The sequence below is a fragment of the Nannobrachium achirus genome (genome assembly GCF_963921795.1).
Source record: "Nannobrachium achirus genome assembly, chromosome: 18".
Lineage (NCBI taxonomy): Eukaryota > Metazoa > Chordata > Actinopteri > Myctophiformes > Myctophidae > Nannobrachium > Nannobrachium achirus.
In genome coordinates this window covers 54,055,954-54,072,873 of record NC_137825.1, presented here as the reverse complement: position 1 = coordinate 54,072,873, position 16,920 = coordinate 54,055,954, and the positions used below count along the sequence as shown (strand labels likewise).

Genomic DNA, 16,920 nt, shown 5'->3' with positions numbered 1-16,920 from the left:
TGGCCACTCAAGGTATTGCCAGGCTACAGACATACCCAGCCAGCCAGCCAGCCACATAGCCAGCCAGCCAGCCACAGACATACCTGTCTATTGGGAGCGCTTTCACCGCTCCAAAAAAACATAGTTAAAAAGACGATTTTATTAGAGTCTTTTTTTGCATGGTATGAGTTAAACCCAATATACTTTGTTGCCATCCCTCTGTGGTCTACACTTGATACCCTCTTTTTTCCCTCTACATCAAGTGTCCTTCCTGAAAATATCCAAAGTTGTAGATCAGCTATTTTTGTCAAATGTCTCCTGACCTAGTAATGACCTAGCCTAGAAGTGGGACACCTAGGCTTCATGTTAACCTCCCCTCTGACAAACCTGCAAAGTAAACATGGGATATTTACAAACTAGTCCTCGGAGCTGATACTGAAGTCCGGTCCAAACTTACGCAAAGACACGTCCTTCTTCCCTGAAGGAGTTGAGACCCTCGTCACATGACTTGGAGCGCTCTGTGGTGATGGCCAGCAGGTAGGAAGAACGGCGACCCTTGATACTACCTGAACCAGCCAGAAGTATTGAAGAAAGGAAAACAAGAGGAGGTAAGGATAAAACATAGAGACATAAACTATAGCATTAAACTATTTGTATTATCGTTGCTGTCGGGGACCTTTTATCTCCATATTTAACCCATTTAGGCCTATTATTGAATGCTTTTACTAGTGCACCTTTTCTTTGACGATGGCTGGCCAGATTGCTGACATAGAAATATAGGGTTTTCAAAAAATCTTAGAAGGATTCAAAAGACACTTATAGAATCGGGTCAAAATTCAAATGTTCATGACTTTTCAAAAATAGCAGATCTACAAGCTCGCAGCGCAGCACTCGGTGCCGCGCTGTGAGCTTGTATATCTGCTATTTTTCAATAGTTAAAGCATAAAATAATAATACACAATACTGTGTACCCGTTCTGATTGGGTTAATTCCCTACTTGATCATACAGTACATCAAGTACTTGAGTGTCACATACTAGTAGTGAAGGTAGCCGATCTAAAAGCTCACAATGCAACACAATGCGTTGTGAGATTGTAGATGTGGTCTTATAGATCGGCTATTTTCACTATTGATTCTTTGTGAAGTAATAATAACGGTTTTGGACCAACAAGGTTTTCACCCAACACCAACGATATATTGTGTTATTGACTAACGTGTTAGTGAAAATTGGTATAGATCAAAATGTGAGTGAATTTTAGTAACACAATTAAGGATGCTTTGTTATGGAGTGTGAGTGATGAATTATTAGACAAGACATGAGCAGAGAGAGGGGATTATGGTGTTAAATGTATATTAAAAGGAATACAGTGACATTTAAAATCTGTGGCTCAACTGAAGGGAACAATACTAGCAGTAGGGCAACGAAAAAGTCGACAATTCGACTGAGTCGACTTCATTACACAAGTCGACTCCCACCAGAGAAAGTCGAAGTTGAAAAAATAAATCCTTTGTATTTTATTCTATCATTATTTTTGCTCCATGTGTGCATCTGTACAGCATTCAAACAGTAGGATTGCTTATTGTCAAGAACGGAATGATCCAATATTACAGTGCTACATTACATTTGGTATAACATGGTTCTATTGTGAAAATAGCCGATCTACATGCTCACAACGCCTCGCGATGCGAGGCGTTGTGATCATGTAGATCTGCTATTTTCATAATGTCTGCCACAATCCACCTCTTTCCGCGAGAATTTACTGTAGAATTATCTGTGGGACACTTCCGGTTAACAGCAGACATACAAGCTCACGTCGCGTCACAGATGCAACCGTTGTGAGCTTGTAGATCATTCTCGGCTGCGACGCCGGAAACTGACGCACACCTTCTGCGCAATGCACGACGGGACGTGGGAAAGTTGTGGATATATTTGACAATTTGGACAATGTTTAATTTGTCATTTTAGAGGTATTAAAAAGTCCTTAAATTGGCACTTTAGAAATGTGAAGATACCCTATATAGCATTGGTCAGCAACCTTTTTGAAATGAAGTGCCACGTTTTTATTTTCTAGAGTGTCGGTGTGCCATGTCAACATACGGTACATTTTAATGACAAATATTTTGTCATATTTTGATTGGCAGGACATTGTTATAAGGATCATTAGACCCAGAGCAATAATCCATCTCCCCGACTCCCTCCCCAGTCAAAGTTCAGAGTTTTAATGAATGTAGTACTATCTGCAAGATGTAATTTGCTATAAATTAGCTAACTTCATTTAATTGACCACATTTACATTTTTTTATGACAAATATTTTGACATATTTTGATTGGCAGGACATTGTTATAAGGATCATTAGACCCAGAGCAATAAACCACCTATCTCCCTGACTCCCTCCCCAGTCAGAGTTCAGAGTTTTAATGAATGTAGAATTTTGTGCAAGATGTAATTAGCTATTCATTAGCTAACTTCATTTAATTGACCACATTCAAAAAAAGTTTTGTTTTTAAAATAAAAATCCTCTCAAACTTCTGCCAGTGTGCCGGCGATCACCCTCCCCTGTGCCAATGTTGGCACCCGTGCCTAAGGTTGCCTACCCCTGTTCTAATAGTCTATACACTTAAACTTTATGTTGGTTTGTTTACAGTTGAGTGAGAAAACAATGTTGCACATTAAGTTAATCATCAAACGATAAAGTCGACTTCAACTCAACTTTTTACTGAGTCGACTTGCAAAAATCACAAGTCGTTAATGCCCTACTAGCAAGTCACTTTTAGAGAAACAAAACAAAGGGAACTTTGTTCATTCATATCGTATGCGTCTGCCCAGTTATACAAATGTTTTAACCTAATCCTGTTCCTTCCTCCAGGACAGTAGCCAACTTACAAAATGGTGGGAAAAAATATTGTAGAATAGAATAGAATTGAATAGAATAGAATAGAATAGTGGTTCTCAAAGTGGATTCCAGGGACTTTGTGGGTTCCTTTATGGGGGTCTAAATTGACTAGTACCAGTCTGTAACTCTGACAGTATACAAATGGAACGAAATGGACCCTAACGGGTCCATTTGGTTCCATTTGTACACTGTCAGAGTTAAAGGGAGACCTTGAAATGTAAAAGTTTGAGAAACACTGTAATAGAACTCCTGAACACAAAAATGTCACTGTATCCCTTTGCGTTTGAGGTCGATGATGAGGCGAGGGGTGAAGTTTTGGGTTAGTTTACGGAGGTGAGAGTGGATACGAGACGGTTAAGTGTTCACTCACTGCATTCCTGAAAACGGAGTTGGACAAAGGGGGAGGAGGAGGAGGAGGAGGAGGTTTGGGTGGGGGTGACGGTGGCGGAAGGGAGCGCGGGGGCCACAGTCGGGGGGGACCGGGCACCGGAGGAGGAGGTGGAGGACACCACGGCGCTGGCCGGCACGTGGCGGGCACGCCTGTCCACAGTAGGGCTGCTGGGTTCATCTGCGGGGGGGGGGGGGGGGGGTCGTGGAGGTCAAATGTGTGGGGAGGGGGGAGGGGGTGTTGTTGGTGGTGGGGAGGTGGGGTGGTCAACAAGTGAGTGGGGATAACAAGGGGTTGAGTTTCTTCGTTATTTAAAGGACAACTTTGTTTTTTAACAACAAGGGTTCATATTTTAGATTGTAAATTAGAGAAAAGAAAAAAATAAGCCGACAATTTCTTTGTTACTATTTACACCAGCCCCCATAAGTCACATCTGCCCATGAAAGATTGCGGTGCATCTTGGGAATGGGCTTATTGTGTCTAAAAATACATATTTAGCCACTTGCATGCATGCTGGGGGCATGCATGCGGCTAAATATGTGGGCATGCATGCAAATCAAAATTGTTAAAATCACTAAAATGATAGAAAACTGAAAACATTTTAACACTCATCTTTTCTTTTCTCTAATGACTATCTAAAATATGAAACCTTCTTGTAAAAAAACAAAGTTGAAAAGGTTGGAAACTTCCAATGATTTTCCAACCTAAATCTTATTATTCTGACGTGAGGAGGTCAATAATCCATAATGTGCAATATAGCGTGGCGAAACATTAATTTGTCGAAAGCCTCCAACGGTGTAAAACTAGTGTATGCATTTGACGACGTTGTCGACATTTCAAATGGAGATACATGGAAGACATTATTGTTTTGCCACACTACAGTATATTATCAATCTCAAATCAGAACAAAGGGATTCAAGTTTGAAATCGGCATGGTATTTCCTTAAAGGACAACTTTGTTTTTTTTTACAGGTTTAAGGGTTCATATTTTAGATTGTAATTAGAGAAAAGTGAGTGTTAAAATGTTTTCATTTACTTCGTTCTATCGTTTTATCACGTTTAGCGTGCTAAAACGTGGGGGCATGCGTACGCATGGGGGCATGTGTACAAGTGGCTAAATATGTATTTTTAGACACAATAAGCCTGCAATTTCTTTATTGCTATTTACAGTAACCCCAGAAGTCACATCTGCCCATGAAAGATTGCGGTGCATCTTGGGAATCGGCTTATTCTGTGTAAAAAGACATATTTAGCCACTTGTACGCATGCCCCCAGCCACTGAAATCAAAATAATTAAAATCTCTAAAACGATAGAAAGGAGTAAATGAAAAGATTTTAACTCTCATCTTTTATGTTCTTTAATTACTATCTAAAATATGAACCCTTGTTGTAAAAAAAACGAAGTTGTCCTTTAAGTTACACATAAACACTGGCCATGGACACACAAAGTAACACTTGCTAAAAAATACATCAACTGCTGTAGGCATGACATACACAAGAACATACAGTACATACTGTAGCACAGACTCACTCAGGTTATACTGCAGGTAGGGCTGTCACGATATGACATTTTACATGACGATTAATTGTCACTCAAATAATTGGCGATTAACGATTTAATTGTGTTTTTGTCGTCGATAATTACATTTCTGTTTGGCTTTTAGGCTTTGAAGTTGTACATGGTAGATATGACACATAACCTGTATACAAAGAAATTACTGACATATTTGACAACTTACTACTTAAAAAATAACTTTGATAGTGGAAATAGCCGATCTACAAGCTCACAGCGCGTCGCATCGCGACGCGTTGTGAGCTTGTAGATCTGCTATTTCCACTATTTCGGACATTTTTCAACATTCACGATTATGACGATTATGACAAAATAATTGCGATAATGTCAAATAATCACGATTAGACGATTATGTCATAATTGTGACAGCCCTAACTGTAGGTGCCAAGAGAGAGGAGGGCACTAACCTATGAAGGGTATAGAGGACAGGGAGTCGTGTGCGTGTGGTGCCAAGCTACCGTTGGCCCTGCGGTTGACGCCCGGGCCCCCGGAGCCCGGGGTCGGGGCTTCGACCGCCCCGGGAGACGGCAGGGAACCGGGAAGGGGCTCGTACGAGTCCACGGCAGCCGCGTGGTGGGGGTGCCGAAGGGCGTGGATGGTCGTGCGCCGCCCCGAGGGCGGCTTTTGCCTCAGGATCACGTCCTGGTTGAAGGGGGCGGGGGAAGCCGCCTCGCTCTCCTCCTCCTCCGACGCGAGCAGGGCCGGGGTGGACTGGGGCCGGGGCTCCGCGCCTCCTTCTAGGGCTGTCACGATAGGACGTTTTACATGACGATTAATTGTCACTCAAATAATTGCGATTAACAATTTAATTGTGTTTTTGTCGTTGATAATTATATTTCTGTTTGGCTTTTAGGCTTTGAAGAAGCACATGGCAGATATGACACATAACATAAATACACAAAGAAATTACTGACATATTAGACAACTTACTACTCAAAAAATAACATTGATAGTGGAAATAGCCGATCTACAAGCTCACAACGTTTCGCGATGCGACGCGTTGTGAGCTTGTAAATCTGCTATTTCCACCACCACATGAAAATGTTTGAAAATGTATGATCATTTTTCAACATTCACGATAATGACAATTATGACAAAATAATCGCGATTAGACGATTCTGTAATATAATCCCTACCTCCTTCGCTGTCCGTGGGGCTGCTCTTGCTGCTGCTGTTCCAGGGGAGATGCGTGCTGCTGTAGCCGGGCTCCCTGAAGGAGTGCGCCCCCTGGAGGATGTGGCCAGCCTTGCGGCAGAAGGACGGACTGTAGCTCTTGTAGCCCACCAGCTCGTCCTCCTTCACCCTCCTGGCCTGGGGCTCGGCCACTTGCTGTCCACTCTGCCTGCCGCACGGAGGCGCCGCGACAACGGCCGCCAGAGGGGACACGACGGCCGCGGCCTGGTGGTGGTGGTGATGCTGGCCGTTGGAGCCACCTCTCCGCTCTTTCTCCTCGCCGGCTTTTGCCGCGTGCGCGAGCGGCGGCGGGACCAGCGCGGAGGCCTGCGCCAGGGTTTCCACCGAGCGGCCGTAGCTGTGTTCGTAGTCGGCGTAGGCCGCCAGCAGGCTCTCCGAGCACGACCTGCTTCCCGGCCCGGACACGCCTCCCCAGCCTCCCAGCCAGTAGGAGTCGTGGCCGTGGGAGGCAGCCGCCGCCTGCTGGTGGAAAAGGAGGGCCTCGCGATTCCGCTGGTCGGCGGATATTCCGCGGGCGGCCTTCGGGCCGAGCGCCAGCCCCAGCCCCAGCTCGGCCAGCCGGTCCTGAGACACGCTCCGGTGGCGGGGGGACATGTGCTCGGCCGCCTCCGCCTGGCTGTAGTACCAGTCCGACAGCGCCTGGTGGCAGAGGGCGTCCGTGCGGGCGCGGGACGAGACCGGCAGGCTACTCTTCCGCGGCGTGGGCAGGGTCGCCGAGGCGACGGCGGCGTTGTGGTTGGCGAAATGGAAGTCCAGCGCGCCCACGGCGGACGAGGAGCGCCGGCGGTGGCGCCCCGACGAGGCGAAATGGTTGCCGCCGCCGTCCTCCTCCACCGCGGGACCCCCGGGCCAGCCGGAGGTCGGGGTGAAGGCGGCAGCGGAGCGGTTGTCCAGAGGGGACGTGGCGTGGGTGGCGCTGGGTCGGCAGTGCCAGTTGTCCACGGGGCTTTGGTGGTTGTGGCCGGGCTGGGGAGCAGTGGGGCTGGGCTTGGAGAAAGGGTAGCAGGGTGGCGGAGGCTCGGGAAGGTTCTGGGCCTCTCCCATGTATGGCTCGTTGCCTCTCAGGTAGGCGTCCTGAGAGTATGCCTGAGGAGAGAGCCACATGCCCACATGTAAAAAGGAGGACAGGGATGGGAAATAGGGCTGTCACGATTATTACACAATCGTCTAATCGTGATTGTTTTAGGTAATCACAATTATTTTCGCATAACCGTTTGCACGCTGAGAAATGTTAATATAGTTTCAAACACTTTTGAAAGAGTAGTGGAAATAGCAGATCTACAAGCTCACAGATCGGCTATTTCCACTATCAGTGTTCTTATTTATGTATAACGTGGTCAAATATGTCAGTAATTTCCTTGACTATTTAAATGATGTGTCATAATTGCCATGTGCAACTTCAAAGCCTAAAAGCCAAACAAAAATGTAATTGTCAACGACAAATACACAATTAAATCGTTAATCGCGATTATTTGAGTGACAATTAATCATCATGTCATGATCGTGACGGCCCTAATGGGAAAATCAAGGAGCAATTGACAAGTCAGAGGAGACAGCCAAACAGATTCAACATGCAGCATGCCTTTATGGCCTCATTATGCACACAATAGGCCATTTTTCCAAAACATGGCCGACGTACTTAATTCGGCTTCGACTTAGCTATTCCGTTAGCATGATATAGGTCATAGGTGTATCCTTCTTTTTTGTTGTTGTCAAACAGATTGTTACCCTGAATCAAATAATAGTATTTTTGATATAGTTGTGCAATTCTCTGAAACAGAGAATCTATTATCAGCTACTGTATATTGAAACACAACATACAGTACGTGCTCACTTGGAGGAGATGGTTACATTGTGGGCAATCAGGAAAAAGGTAAGTAAGTACTAAGACAAAGCAGAATTAAGTACTTTAGCCATGTTTTTAGGTCTATAACAATGTGAAAAGAGGGATAAGGAGAGAAAGAAGAAGAAGAAATCCAATACTCACACTTACCAACTGCAACACGTCATCATCTTTTGGCATAATGGAGAGTTCCAGAGCATTCTCACTGCATAAAGAGATTAAAGAAATGATCACACATTAGCGCGGGATAACACACAGTGAGGCAGGCTTTTATTGTCCAATACTGACTGCCTCACTACGTATTAACCCATTTAGGCTTAGAATTATTGAATGCTTTAACCAGTGAAAAATAACAGATATACAAGCTCACAGCGCGCTGCGAGCTTGTAGATCTGCTATTTTTGGAAAAAGTCGTGAAAATATGTGCAAATCTTTGAATATATGTATTTTCAAAGCAAACGTTTGTAACTCAAATTTTGCTTCTGGGGGGTCCCTGGAACTAAATATTTTGAGATGGGGGTCCGTGGCCAAATAAATATAATTTTTGGGGTCCTTCACATGAAAAGGTTTGAGCACCACTGACATAGTAGTCTCTCAAGAACAGACTAACTGAGCTCCATTTAAGTGAAAAGGACCTTTTCTTTGACGATGGCTGGCCAGATTGCTGACATAGAAACATAGGTTTTTCAAAAAATCTTAGAAGGATTCAAAACACATTTATAGAATCGGGTCAAAATTCTAATTTTAATGATTTTTCAAAAATAGCAGATATACAAGCTCGCAGCGCGGCACTCGGTGCCGCGCTGTGAGCTTGTATATCTGCTATTTTTCAATAGTTAAAGCATAAAATAATGATACACAAAATGTGTACCCGTTCTAAATGGGTTAACCCACTTATTATGGGGCAACTTACGAGCAAAGTCAATAGTTTGATACAAACTACTGATTTTACAATTATTTTATTAGCTTACAAATTGTATGCAATGTTCTGTTAATGAGAACGGCAGTCTGCTATTGAGAAAAGTCTGCAGAAAGCTATGATTAACCGTTCAGAAACAAGCATTCAATAAAGTTGTGTAATAAATATATAATGCAGTGGTTCTCAACCATTTCTTTTTTCTTTTCTTTTTTTCCACAATCTGTTTATTCAAGTTTACATTTTACAAAAAGCAAAACAAAACAGTGGTGAGATTAAATTCAGACCTAATGAAGTGACAACAAGTCATTATAATCACTACAACAAAAAACAAACAAAGAGACAATTAAAACCATTTCTTTTTTCAAGGGTGCCCATAACTCAGTGTACAAAGGTAACCGGATGGACCCATAACATGTGCATTTAGAACTCCCATCAAGGAACCCTGAGGGGTTAAGAACCACTGATAGAAGAGTAATAAGACTTTACCCACCTGTTTTGGATGAGCGCGATCACCTGAGAGTAGGTTTTACCTAGGATACTCTCTCCATTCACCTTCACCAGCCTGTCCCCTTGAGTACACACACACACACACGCACACACACGCACGCACACACACACACACACACACACACACACACACACACACACACACACACACACACTTATTACAAGACATAGAAAACCTTGTGTAGTGTGAAATACTTGAATAACCCAATGACTCCCCGACCACTTCAATCTTACAGTTTACAGTTTAGACATTTAGCAGACGCTTTTAATCCAAAGCGACTTACAATAGCAGATAATACATCACTATAATAAACAAGATAACATGTCAGAACATCAACAACAATATAACAAATGCATATGAATATCAATCTAAAAAAAACAATATAATCAGTAAAGAAAAAAGGGATTCTAAAAAACGTAAATAACTAATGCTAACTAGCATCATTTATGGTCAATGAGTGTTTCAGTAGTGCTATGGTTTTAGGTGGAGTCTGAAAAGGTGAGTCTTCAGTCCAGGGCGAAAGCTAGCAAGTGAGTCCGTTGTTCCATGTGCGACAGGGAGTTTATTCCACAGCTTGGGGACCAGGAGGGCAAACTGTCTCGGACAGTCTCGGACCTTGCAGTGTGTTCCTGCCTTAAGTGCATTTAGATACCAATACTTTAGTAGTTTTACTCAACAACATTTTGAATTCCGGACTTTTACTTGTAACAGAGCATTTCTACATTGGAGTATTGATACTTTTACTTAAGTACTTTTTACACCCCCGGTCTTACCTGTACACAGTCCAGCTTGGTGGGCAGGACCGTGGTCCCGGACACTCTTTACAAAGATGGTGTCCATTGGCTCCAGACGAGACCTCTGGCAACCTGCTACCACACACGCACACACGCACACGCACACACACACACACACACACACACACACACACACACAATGTCTTGTGATTCAGTCCCTATTCTTACTGTAAATGCTCATCAATGGCGAGCCAACAACATTTCCTTGAAAGGAAAATATGAGCAGTACCCAAATTTGCATAGGACAGACAGTAAAACACAAAGGCTGTGCCCGTTCATCAAAGGAATTAAAACAACAGCTCTGCCATTGGTTATTTATATCAGGAATATTACGTGTTCATCTAGAGAGATGAAAACAATGGGAGAGCATAATGACGTCCTAGACAGAATTAAGCAGTTCCTTTCTAACTGGTGTGAGTGAAGTGACAAATCCTCATTTTATTCCTGGAACCTGGTAACAATGGCTTGGTGGCAGTATGTTGTACTGTATATACAGTAGATCAGAGGTCTTCAACAGGGGGTCCGGGACCCCTAGGGGGTCCTCAGTGTTACTACAGGGGGTCCTTCAAATCTTTGTGTGATAAAAACCTTTTTTCTCCTTTTTTATATTAACCACTTGAACCCTACCGTCCAGAGAACTTTAGCCAAAAATAGCTGATCTACAAGCTCACAACGCCTCTATTTTTGGCAGATTTTGACGGTTCAAGTGGTTAAATATCTGAAAACACAAATCGACATGAATCCAAAATACACTGACGATTGTGCTGTCAAACGATTAAACTATATGGAATGTCTGAAAAGGTTGTGGGGGGGGGGGGGGGGGGGGTCCCTGCTTCTTCTCTCTCTCAACTAAGGGGTCCCTGGCCTGAAAATGTTGAAGACCCCTGCAGTAGATGTACAGTATTGTATATTGTAAAGAAAGTGGTATGCCAGGCAATGACTTGGGTGAAACCAAGGACACTCACCTTTCCCAGTGTCGTTTCCGTTCTCTTCATCCTGTGTGAGAAACAGAACAGTGTAAGAGCAGACCACAAGGTGGCGTTTGTGAGAGCTCTCAGAGAAACTAGCTCTAATATACTAACTACTAGTTAAGACGCCTCAGGGCGACAAGCAGGGAGAGGTTGCGCCACAGTGATGTCATCAGGGTTGTGGACATCAGGGATGTGGACATCAGGGATCTCCACGTATGGGCATAAAAGGGATTTGTTCCCCCTGGCATCACAGGGATCTCCATATCTCCATATATGGGCATAAAATGGATTTGTTCCCCTGGCATCACAGGGATCTCCATATCTCCATATATGGGCATAAAAGGGATTTGTTCCCCCTGGCATCACAGGGATCTCTCTAACAGGGCATCATTAATATTGATGACATCAGGGAACTCGGCTGGGCATAAAAGGGATTCTGTTAGTGTGACATCACAGTGAAGCCAGAGCGTGACGTCAGAGCGGCAAACCCATTCTGGTAGAGTGGTTCCCTTGACATCACAGTGACATCAGAGCATGATGTCAGAGCAGCAAACCCATAGATCGTAAAAAATGTGTAAAAAAGATGCAAGTCTTTATTCTTGGAGCAAGTCTTTATTCTTTTGCTATTGTGGTTTGCATTGAGTTATTGAGTTTCAAAAAGTTTAAATTGAGCATACTCATGCATTCACACACACACACACACACACATCAATGCACGTGTTATTTATAGCTTAGTGCGTGCACACACACACACACACACACACACACACACACACACACACACACACACACACACACACACACACACACACACACACACACACACACACACACACACACACACACACACACACACACACACACACACACACACACACACACACACACACACACACACACACACACAGCACCAGCTTTTTGTTATCACGTGGAGCACTTTCTTTTCTTTCATTTCACCAAATTGATTTTGGAGCAGTGACAGTGGAGCGGCTTATTGTTTAATAAATCATTGAACTGTTTTTGCCTGCTTCTGTTTGTCAGACAGTTTTATCGATCCCTGAGACAGCATGGACTTGGAGTGAAGTTGGTTCAATGTTGGGAGGGGGGGAAAAAAACGTAATAAACCTCAACCTTTTCAATTTCAAGGACCCCAAGTGCATATGCATTAGGACACGGACCACCGTTTGCTATGATTTCTATCTCTGGGACTCCAATTGTTACTGTAAAATCCTCAATGTTAATTTAACACATTAAGACCTGAAAAATACCTAAAAATGTCTTCTAAATCCTAATGGTTTTCTGAAAAAAAAAACATATGTTTCTGTATATGTGGTGCTCAAAGTCTTTAATGTCAAGGACCCCTAGAATTATATGTATTTGACCGTGGACCCCCATCTCGAAATATGTTGTTCCAGGGACCCCCCACCCCCCCAGAAGCAAATATTTTAGTTAAAAATGCTCATTAATAGCTGAAGTATAAAAAAAAATAACTCGAGTATACAAACAGAACACTAACCGGGCCTACAACACTGATAACACCTAAACACACCAATGGTGGAAAAAGCACTCAAATGTTTTACTTAAGTAAAAGTATCAATAATAAGTCCAGAATTCAAAATGAGTAAAGGTACAACAGTTGGTATTGTTATCAAAATGTAAAGGTACCAAAAGTAAAAGTACAAAATGTTTGAAAATAGCCGATCTACAAGCTCACTAATGTTCATGATAAAATAGCACATTCTTATATACAGTGTACCTCTGGTCAAACATTGGTAAAATTGTCAAATATTAGAGGCAGAAATTGTGAAAATAGCAGATCTACGTTGCGAGGCGTTGTGAGCATGTAGATCTACTATTTTCACAATGGAACAGATCGAGTCAAACTAAATGTAATGCCAACTCCTACAATTCCAAGTGCGTGTGCAGGGTAGGGGGTCCCCAGTTGAAATATGATTATGTTGGGGTCTCTGCCTGAAAAGGTTGAGAACCACTGGGCTAACTGACTGTCTGACCAACCGAAGAACTGTCTGTCTGTCTGTCTGTCTGTCTGTCTGACTGACTGTCTGACTGACTGGATCTAGCTGAGGGGCTTTGATGCTTCGCTGACCTAGCTCATTCCTGACCCGTCCAGACAAAGACCTGGGGCTTTGGCCATCCAGGGATCGTGACATAGGCCACAACTGCTACAGCTACTGTACTGTCCAGGCTGGTTGGAGAGAGACTCACTGTAAATAAATACATAATAATAATAATAAACTGCAATACTGTGTGGCTGTGTGTTCCATGGAATCAGATAGACACCTATTACAAAGGTTATGAACGTTAAGATGTTCATAACAGGGTTATACAAGTAAAATACATTAAAATAGAGACTATGTTTTGTTTATTAGGCACAGTTTTAGTTACTTTCCAAAATGTACCTCTATTTGTTTATCTATTTATTTATTTTATTGTTTTACCAACCCAGTAGACTTTAGAATGCTGGGCTCCACATGTTTATAATGGTTGATGATTGTTTTTGAGCGGTGGTCACACCGTCTCCTTAGCGTGACTGTGTGTGTAGGTTACTGTGCGTGCGTGTGTGTGTGTGTGTGTGTGTGTGTGTGTGTGTGTGTGTGTGTGTGTGTGTGTGTGTGTGTGTGTGTGTGTCTGTAGCCTGAGCATCAGCTGCAATACTGAAATGAACTGCTACACACACGGCCACACACACACACACACACGGCCACACACACAGCCACACAGCTCACTTCAAGCTTGGGTTCGATTTATTTCTTTCACCTTGACATTGAGATCTTCCCGATAAAATCATTGCAGCTCATTTCAAAAGATTGAAATTCTGTGAAAGCCTCAGTGAAAGTAGAAGAATGGATGTTTGCATAAAACCGATCAACAACAGCCTCTAGTGCAAATTCAACAAGATCAAAGTCTTTTGGAACTTGCTGGGGCTGCAGTTTTGTGGCTCAAAGATCTCTAGGATCTCTATTGACCTCATGACCCTGTCAGCTGGTACAGGTTTAACCCCGCAGCTACGAAAGGTTAGCTTAGCAGATTAGCTGTAGCACGGCTCATTACATAAGATTAGCTTACATCTAGTGTCCATTACTAGATGGTGTGTGTGCGCGTGCGTGTGTGCTGTGCCAGTGTGTTGAGTTTGAGTTGTATTAGAATTCATTAGTCCCGACAGGCCTAACAGCCTTATATTTACGATGTCTGTGTGAACTTCAGACCACTGTTTACCAAATAGTGGGTCAGGACCCATTTGTGGGTCACAGACCAATTTTTATGGGTTACGACTCAGGTTTTTCTTTTCCTTCATAAAAAATAAATAAGTATATATTTCAAAAGATTTTTTTATTTTTCAAAAATAAATTTAAATTAAGAAGTAGTGAAAATAGCCGATCTACAAGCTCGCAACACGGCACGGAGCGACGCGTTGTGTGCTTGTAGATCTCCCATTTCCACTAGTTTGGGGTCCCGGGCAAAATGTCTAAATCTCTTTTTCGGGTCTACACCTGAAATGTTTGGGAAACACTGCAATAGACTCACTGGGATCCAGTATAAGTTCACTCAAGTTTACATTAGTCCCCTGCACACATATCCCTGATGAAAAGGTTACTGCTAAAGCCTGTGCTTTAATTAAAACCCATTTAGGCCTAGAATTATTGAATGCTTTAACTCAGGGGTTCCCAAACCTTTTTGGCTCAGGGCACCCCTATAAATATATTTTTCATCCGAGGCACCCCTACATTATTATATTCCTAATTTTCACTCCCAGCACCATATATTTCTAGCATATTATAGCAATTTTGTTGTGAGGAAAACAAGATAATAGCCATTTTAGTTAGAACTGACTGAAAATAACTTTGTACTTCAAGTTTAAAATGATACTAAATATATGCCCAAATAAATTTCAAATATTATCAAATTATCTCGTGGCACCCCTGGACTGCCGTCGCGGCACCCCAGGGTGCCCCGTCACCCACTTTGAAAACCCCTGTTTTAACTAATGAAAAATAGCAGAGACAAGCTCACAGCGCGGCACCGAGAGCTGCGCTGTGAGCTTGTAGATCTGCTATTTTTTTTATATATATATTTTTTCAAATATTTGCTTCTGGGTGGTCCCTGGAACAAAATATTTTGAGATGGGGGTCCGCGGCCAAATACATGTAATTTTGGGGGTCCTTGACATGAAAAAGTTTGAGAACCACTGATTTAGAAGAAGGATTTAGAAGACTTTTATAGAATCGGGTCAAAAATATTCAAAGACTTGCACACTCTGTGCCGCGCTGTGAGCTTGTAGATCTGCTATTTTTTTATAGTTAAAGCATAAAATAATGGTTAAAGTCGCTCAAATCTAAAGTGATACAGTTTTGGGCTCTTTTAGTGTCCTCCTAGTGAGGACCCCTACGTTTACCTTGATGTTGGTGTGGAGGGACGACTCGGGCGGGTAAACGATGAAGTGGCGCAGCGTGAAGCCGAAGCCCTGCGAGTTCTTCTGGAGGAGCACGGTTCGCGGGCCACGATGCCACGCCATGCCCTCCACTTCGCCCGACGACAGAGGCCGGCGCCTGTTCTCATTGGACGACACGATGCCATCTCTCCGCCCTTTGGTCTGTCGGGACAGAAGATGGAGCAGGTTAGTTGGGTTAGAACAAGTGGAACCAAATGTCTACACCAGTGTTTCTCAACCTTTTTTCTGCATGGGCACACTTTTCATGTCCCAAGAATCCATGGGCACACCAACATAATACGGAGGAGTGAATATCGTCATTGTCGGGAAGAAACCTTGTATATCCAAGTTTCAAATGTGTACGTTTCTTCGCAAAGTAAAGCCCTGCTTCATCATACAAGGCTGTCGCACAACAGTAGTGAAAACAGCAGATCTAAAAGCACACCACGCCGTTGTGTGCTTGTAGATCGGCTGTTTTCACTAGTTTAAATCATTTTTAAAATGATAAATACAATACTGGCTTTCAGGCAGTTTCAAGGGGCACACTTGACCCTTCTCAGGGGCACACCAAAGGTCCCCCGGCACAGTGGTTGAGAAACACTGCTCTACACAATACATCTTGTGTTCTTTCAACCAGTGGTCCCCAGCTAAATGATGTTAGTGACCAAATTGACCCTTATCACTGATACGTCTGGGTTCTCCAACATTACTTCCGAGACTCCAACATTCAATTCCTCTCATATACTGTGCACACCCCTCGGGCAAGGACTAGTGTACATATTATGCATCAATTAATTGGCTAAGCTAGTAGCAGCAAATTGGCTAAGCTAGTAGCAGCCATTGTGTTCAACATTGTGTGAACATGATGCAGGTGAGCAAACCACATCAGCCTGCACCTTCACACAAACTAAAGTGTGTGTTAGTGTCAGTTTTACAATGAATATGAAAGCTCGTATTAGAGAACATTATGGCAAGGAGCCGTGGCTGATATTCTAAAAGTCGAATTAGTACTGCTAACTCAAGGTTCAAGGAGTTTATTGTGATATAATACATACTGTACGGCAATACAGCAAGCAGCATTATAGGCAGTGACAGTCTTGCACTTCCAGTCTCAGAACTGTGCACAACAATAAAATAAGAGAAATAATATAGTAGTAATAATAAAGGAATAGTAAACAAAATAGCCATAGCCAAAATAGTGCTCCCTGTAGCCTCCTAAAGATGATCTGCTTTGTTTTGCTGATGATGAGATGGAGGTTGTTATCCTGACACCACAAAGTCAGGCTTCTCATTTCCTGTCTGTAAGCCGTCTCATCATTGTCTGTAATTGCAGTGTTGTCCGCAAAACCTTATAATGACGTTTGAGTGGCCACACAGCCGCCCCTTTTGGGGGCTCCAGGGGCAGT

At 43.1% G+C, this 16,920-nt stretch overlaps 1 protein-coding gene across 1 annotated transcript in view; it reads right to left on the bottom strand.

Annotated features, from left to right (window-relative positions):
• Positions 1–15,548, bottom strand: part of LOC308303184 (rho GTPase-activating protein 23-like) — a gene marked incomplete at its 3' end in the record, with an annotated part of 45,095 nt that extends 29,547 nt beyond the window's left edge. Inside the window, exons 1-9 of the mRNA XM_080747508.1 lie at positions 15,479–15,548; positions 11,059–11,089; positions 10,073–10,165; positions 9,282–9,360; positions 8,017–8,077; positions 5,972–7,115; positions 5,243–5,578; positions 3,245–3,442; positions 437–545 (exon numbers count right to left, since the gene is read on the bottom strand). Coding sequence (XP_080603634.1) covers positions 437–545; positions 3,245–3,442; positions 5,243–5,578; positions 5,972–7,115; positions 8,017–8,077; positions 9,282–9,360; positions 10,073–10,139 — 1,994 coding nt within the window. The 5' untranslated portion in view covers positions 10,140–10,165; positions 11,059–11,089; positions 15,479–15,548. The remainder of the gene's footprint in view (positions 1–436; positions 546–3,244; positions 3,443–5,242; positions 5,579–5,971; positions 7,116–8,016; positions 8,078–9,281; positions 9,361–10,072; positions 10,166–11,058; positions 11,090–15,478) is intronic.
• Positions 15,549–16,920: the final 1,372 nt, after the last annotated feature.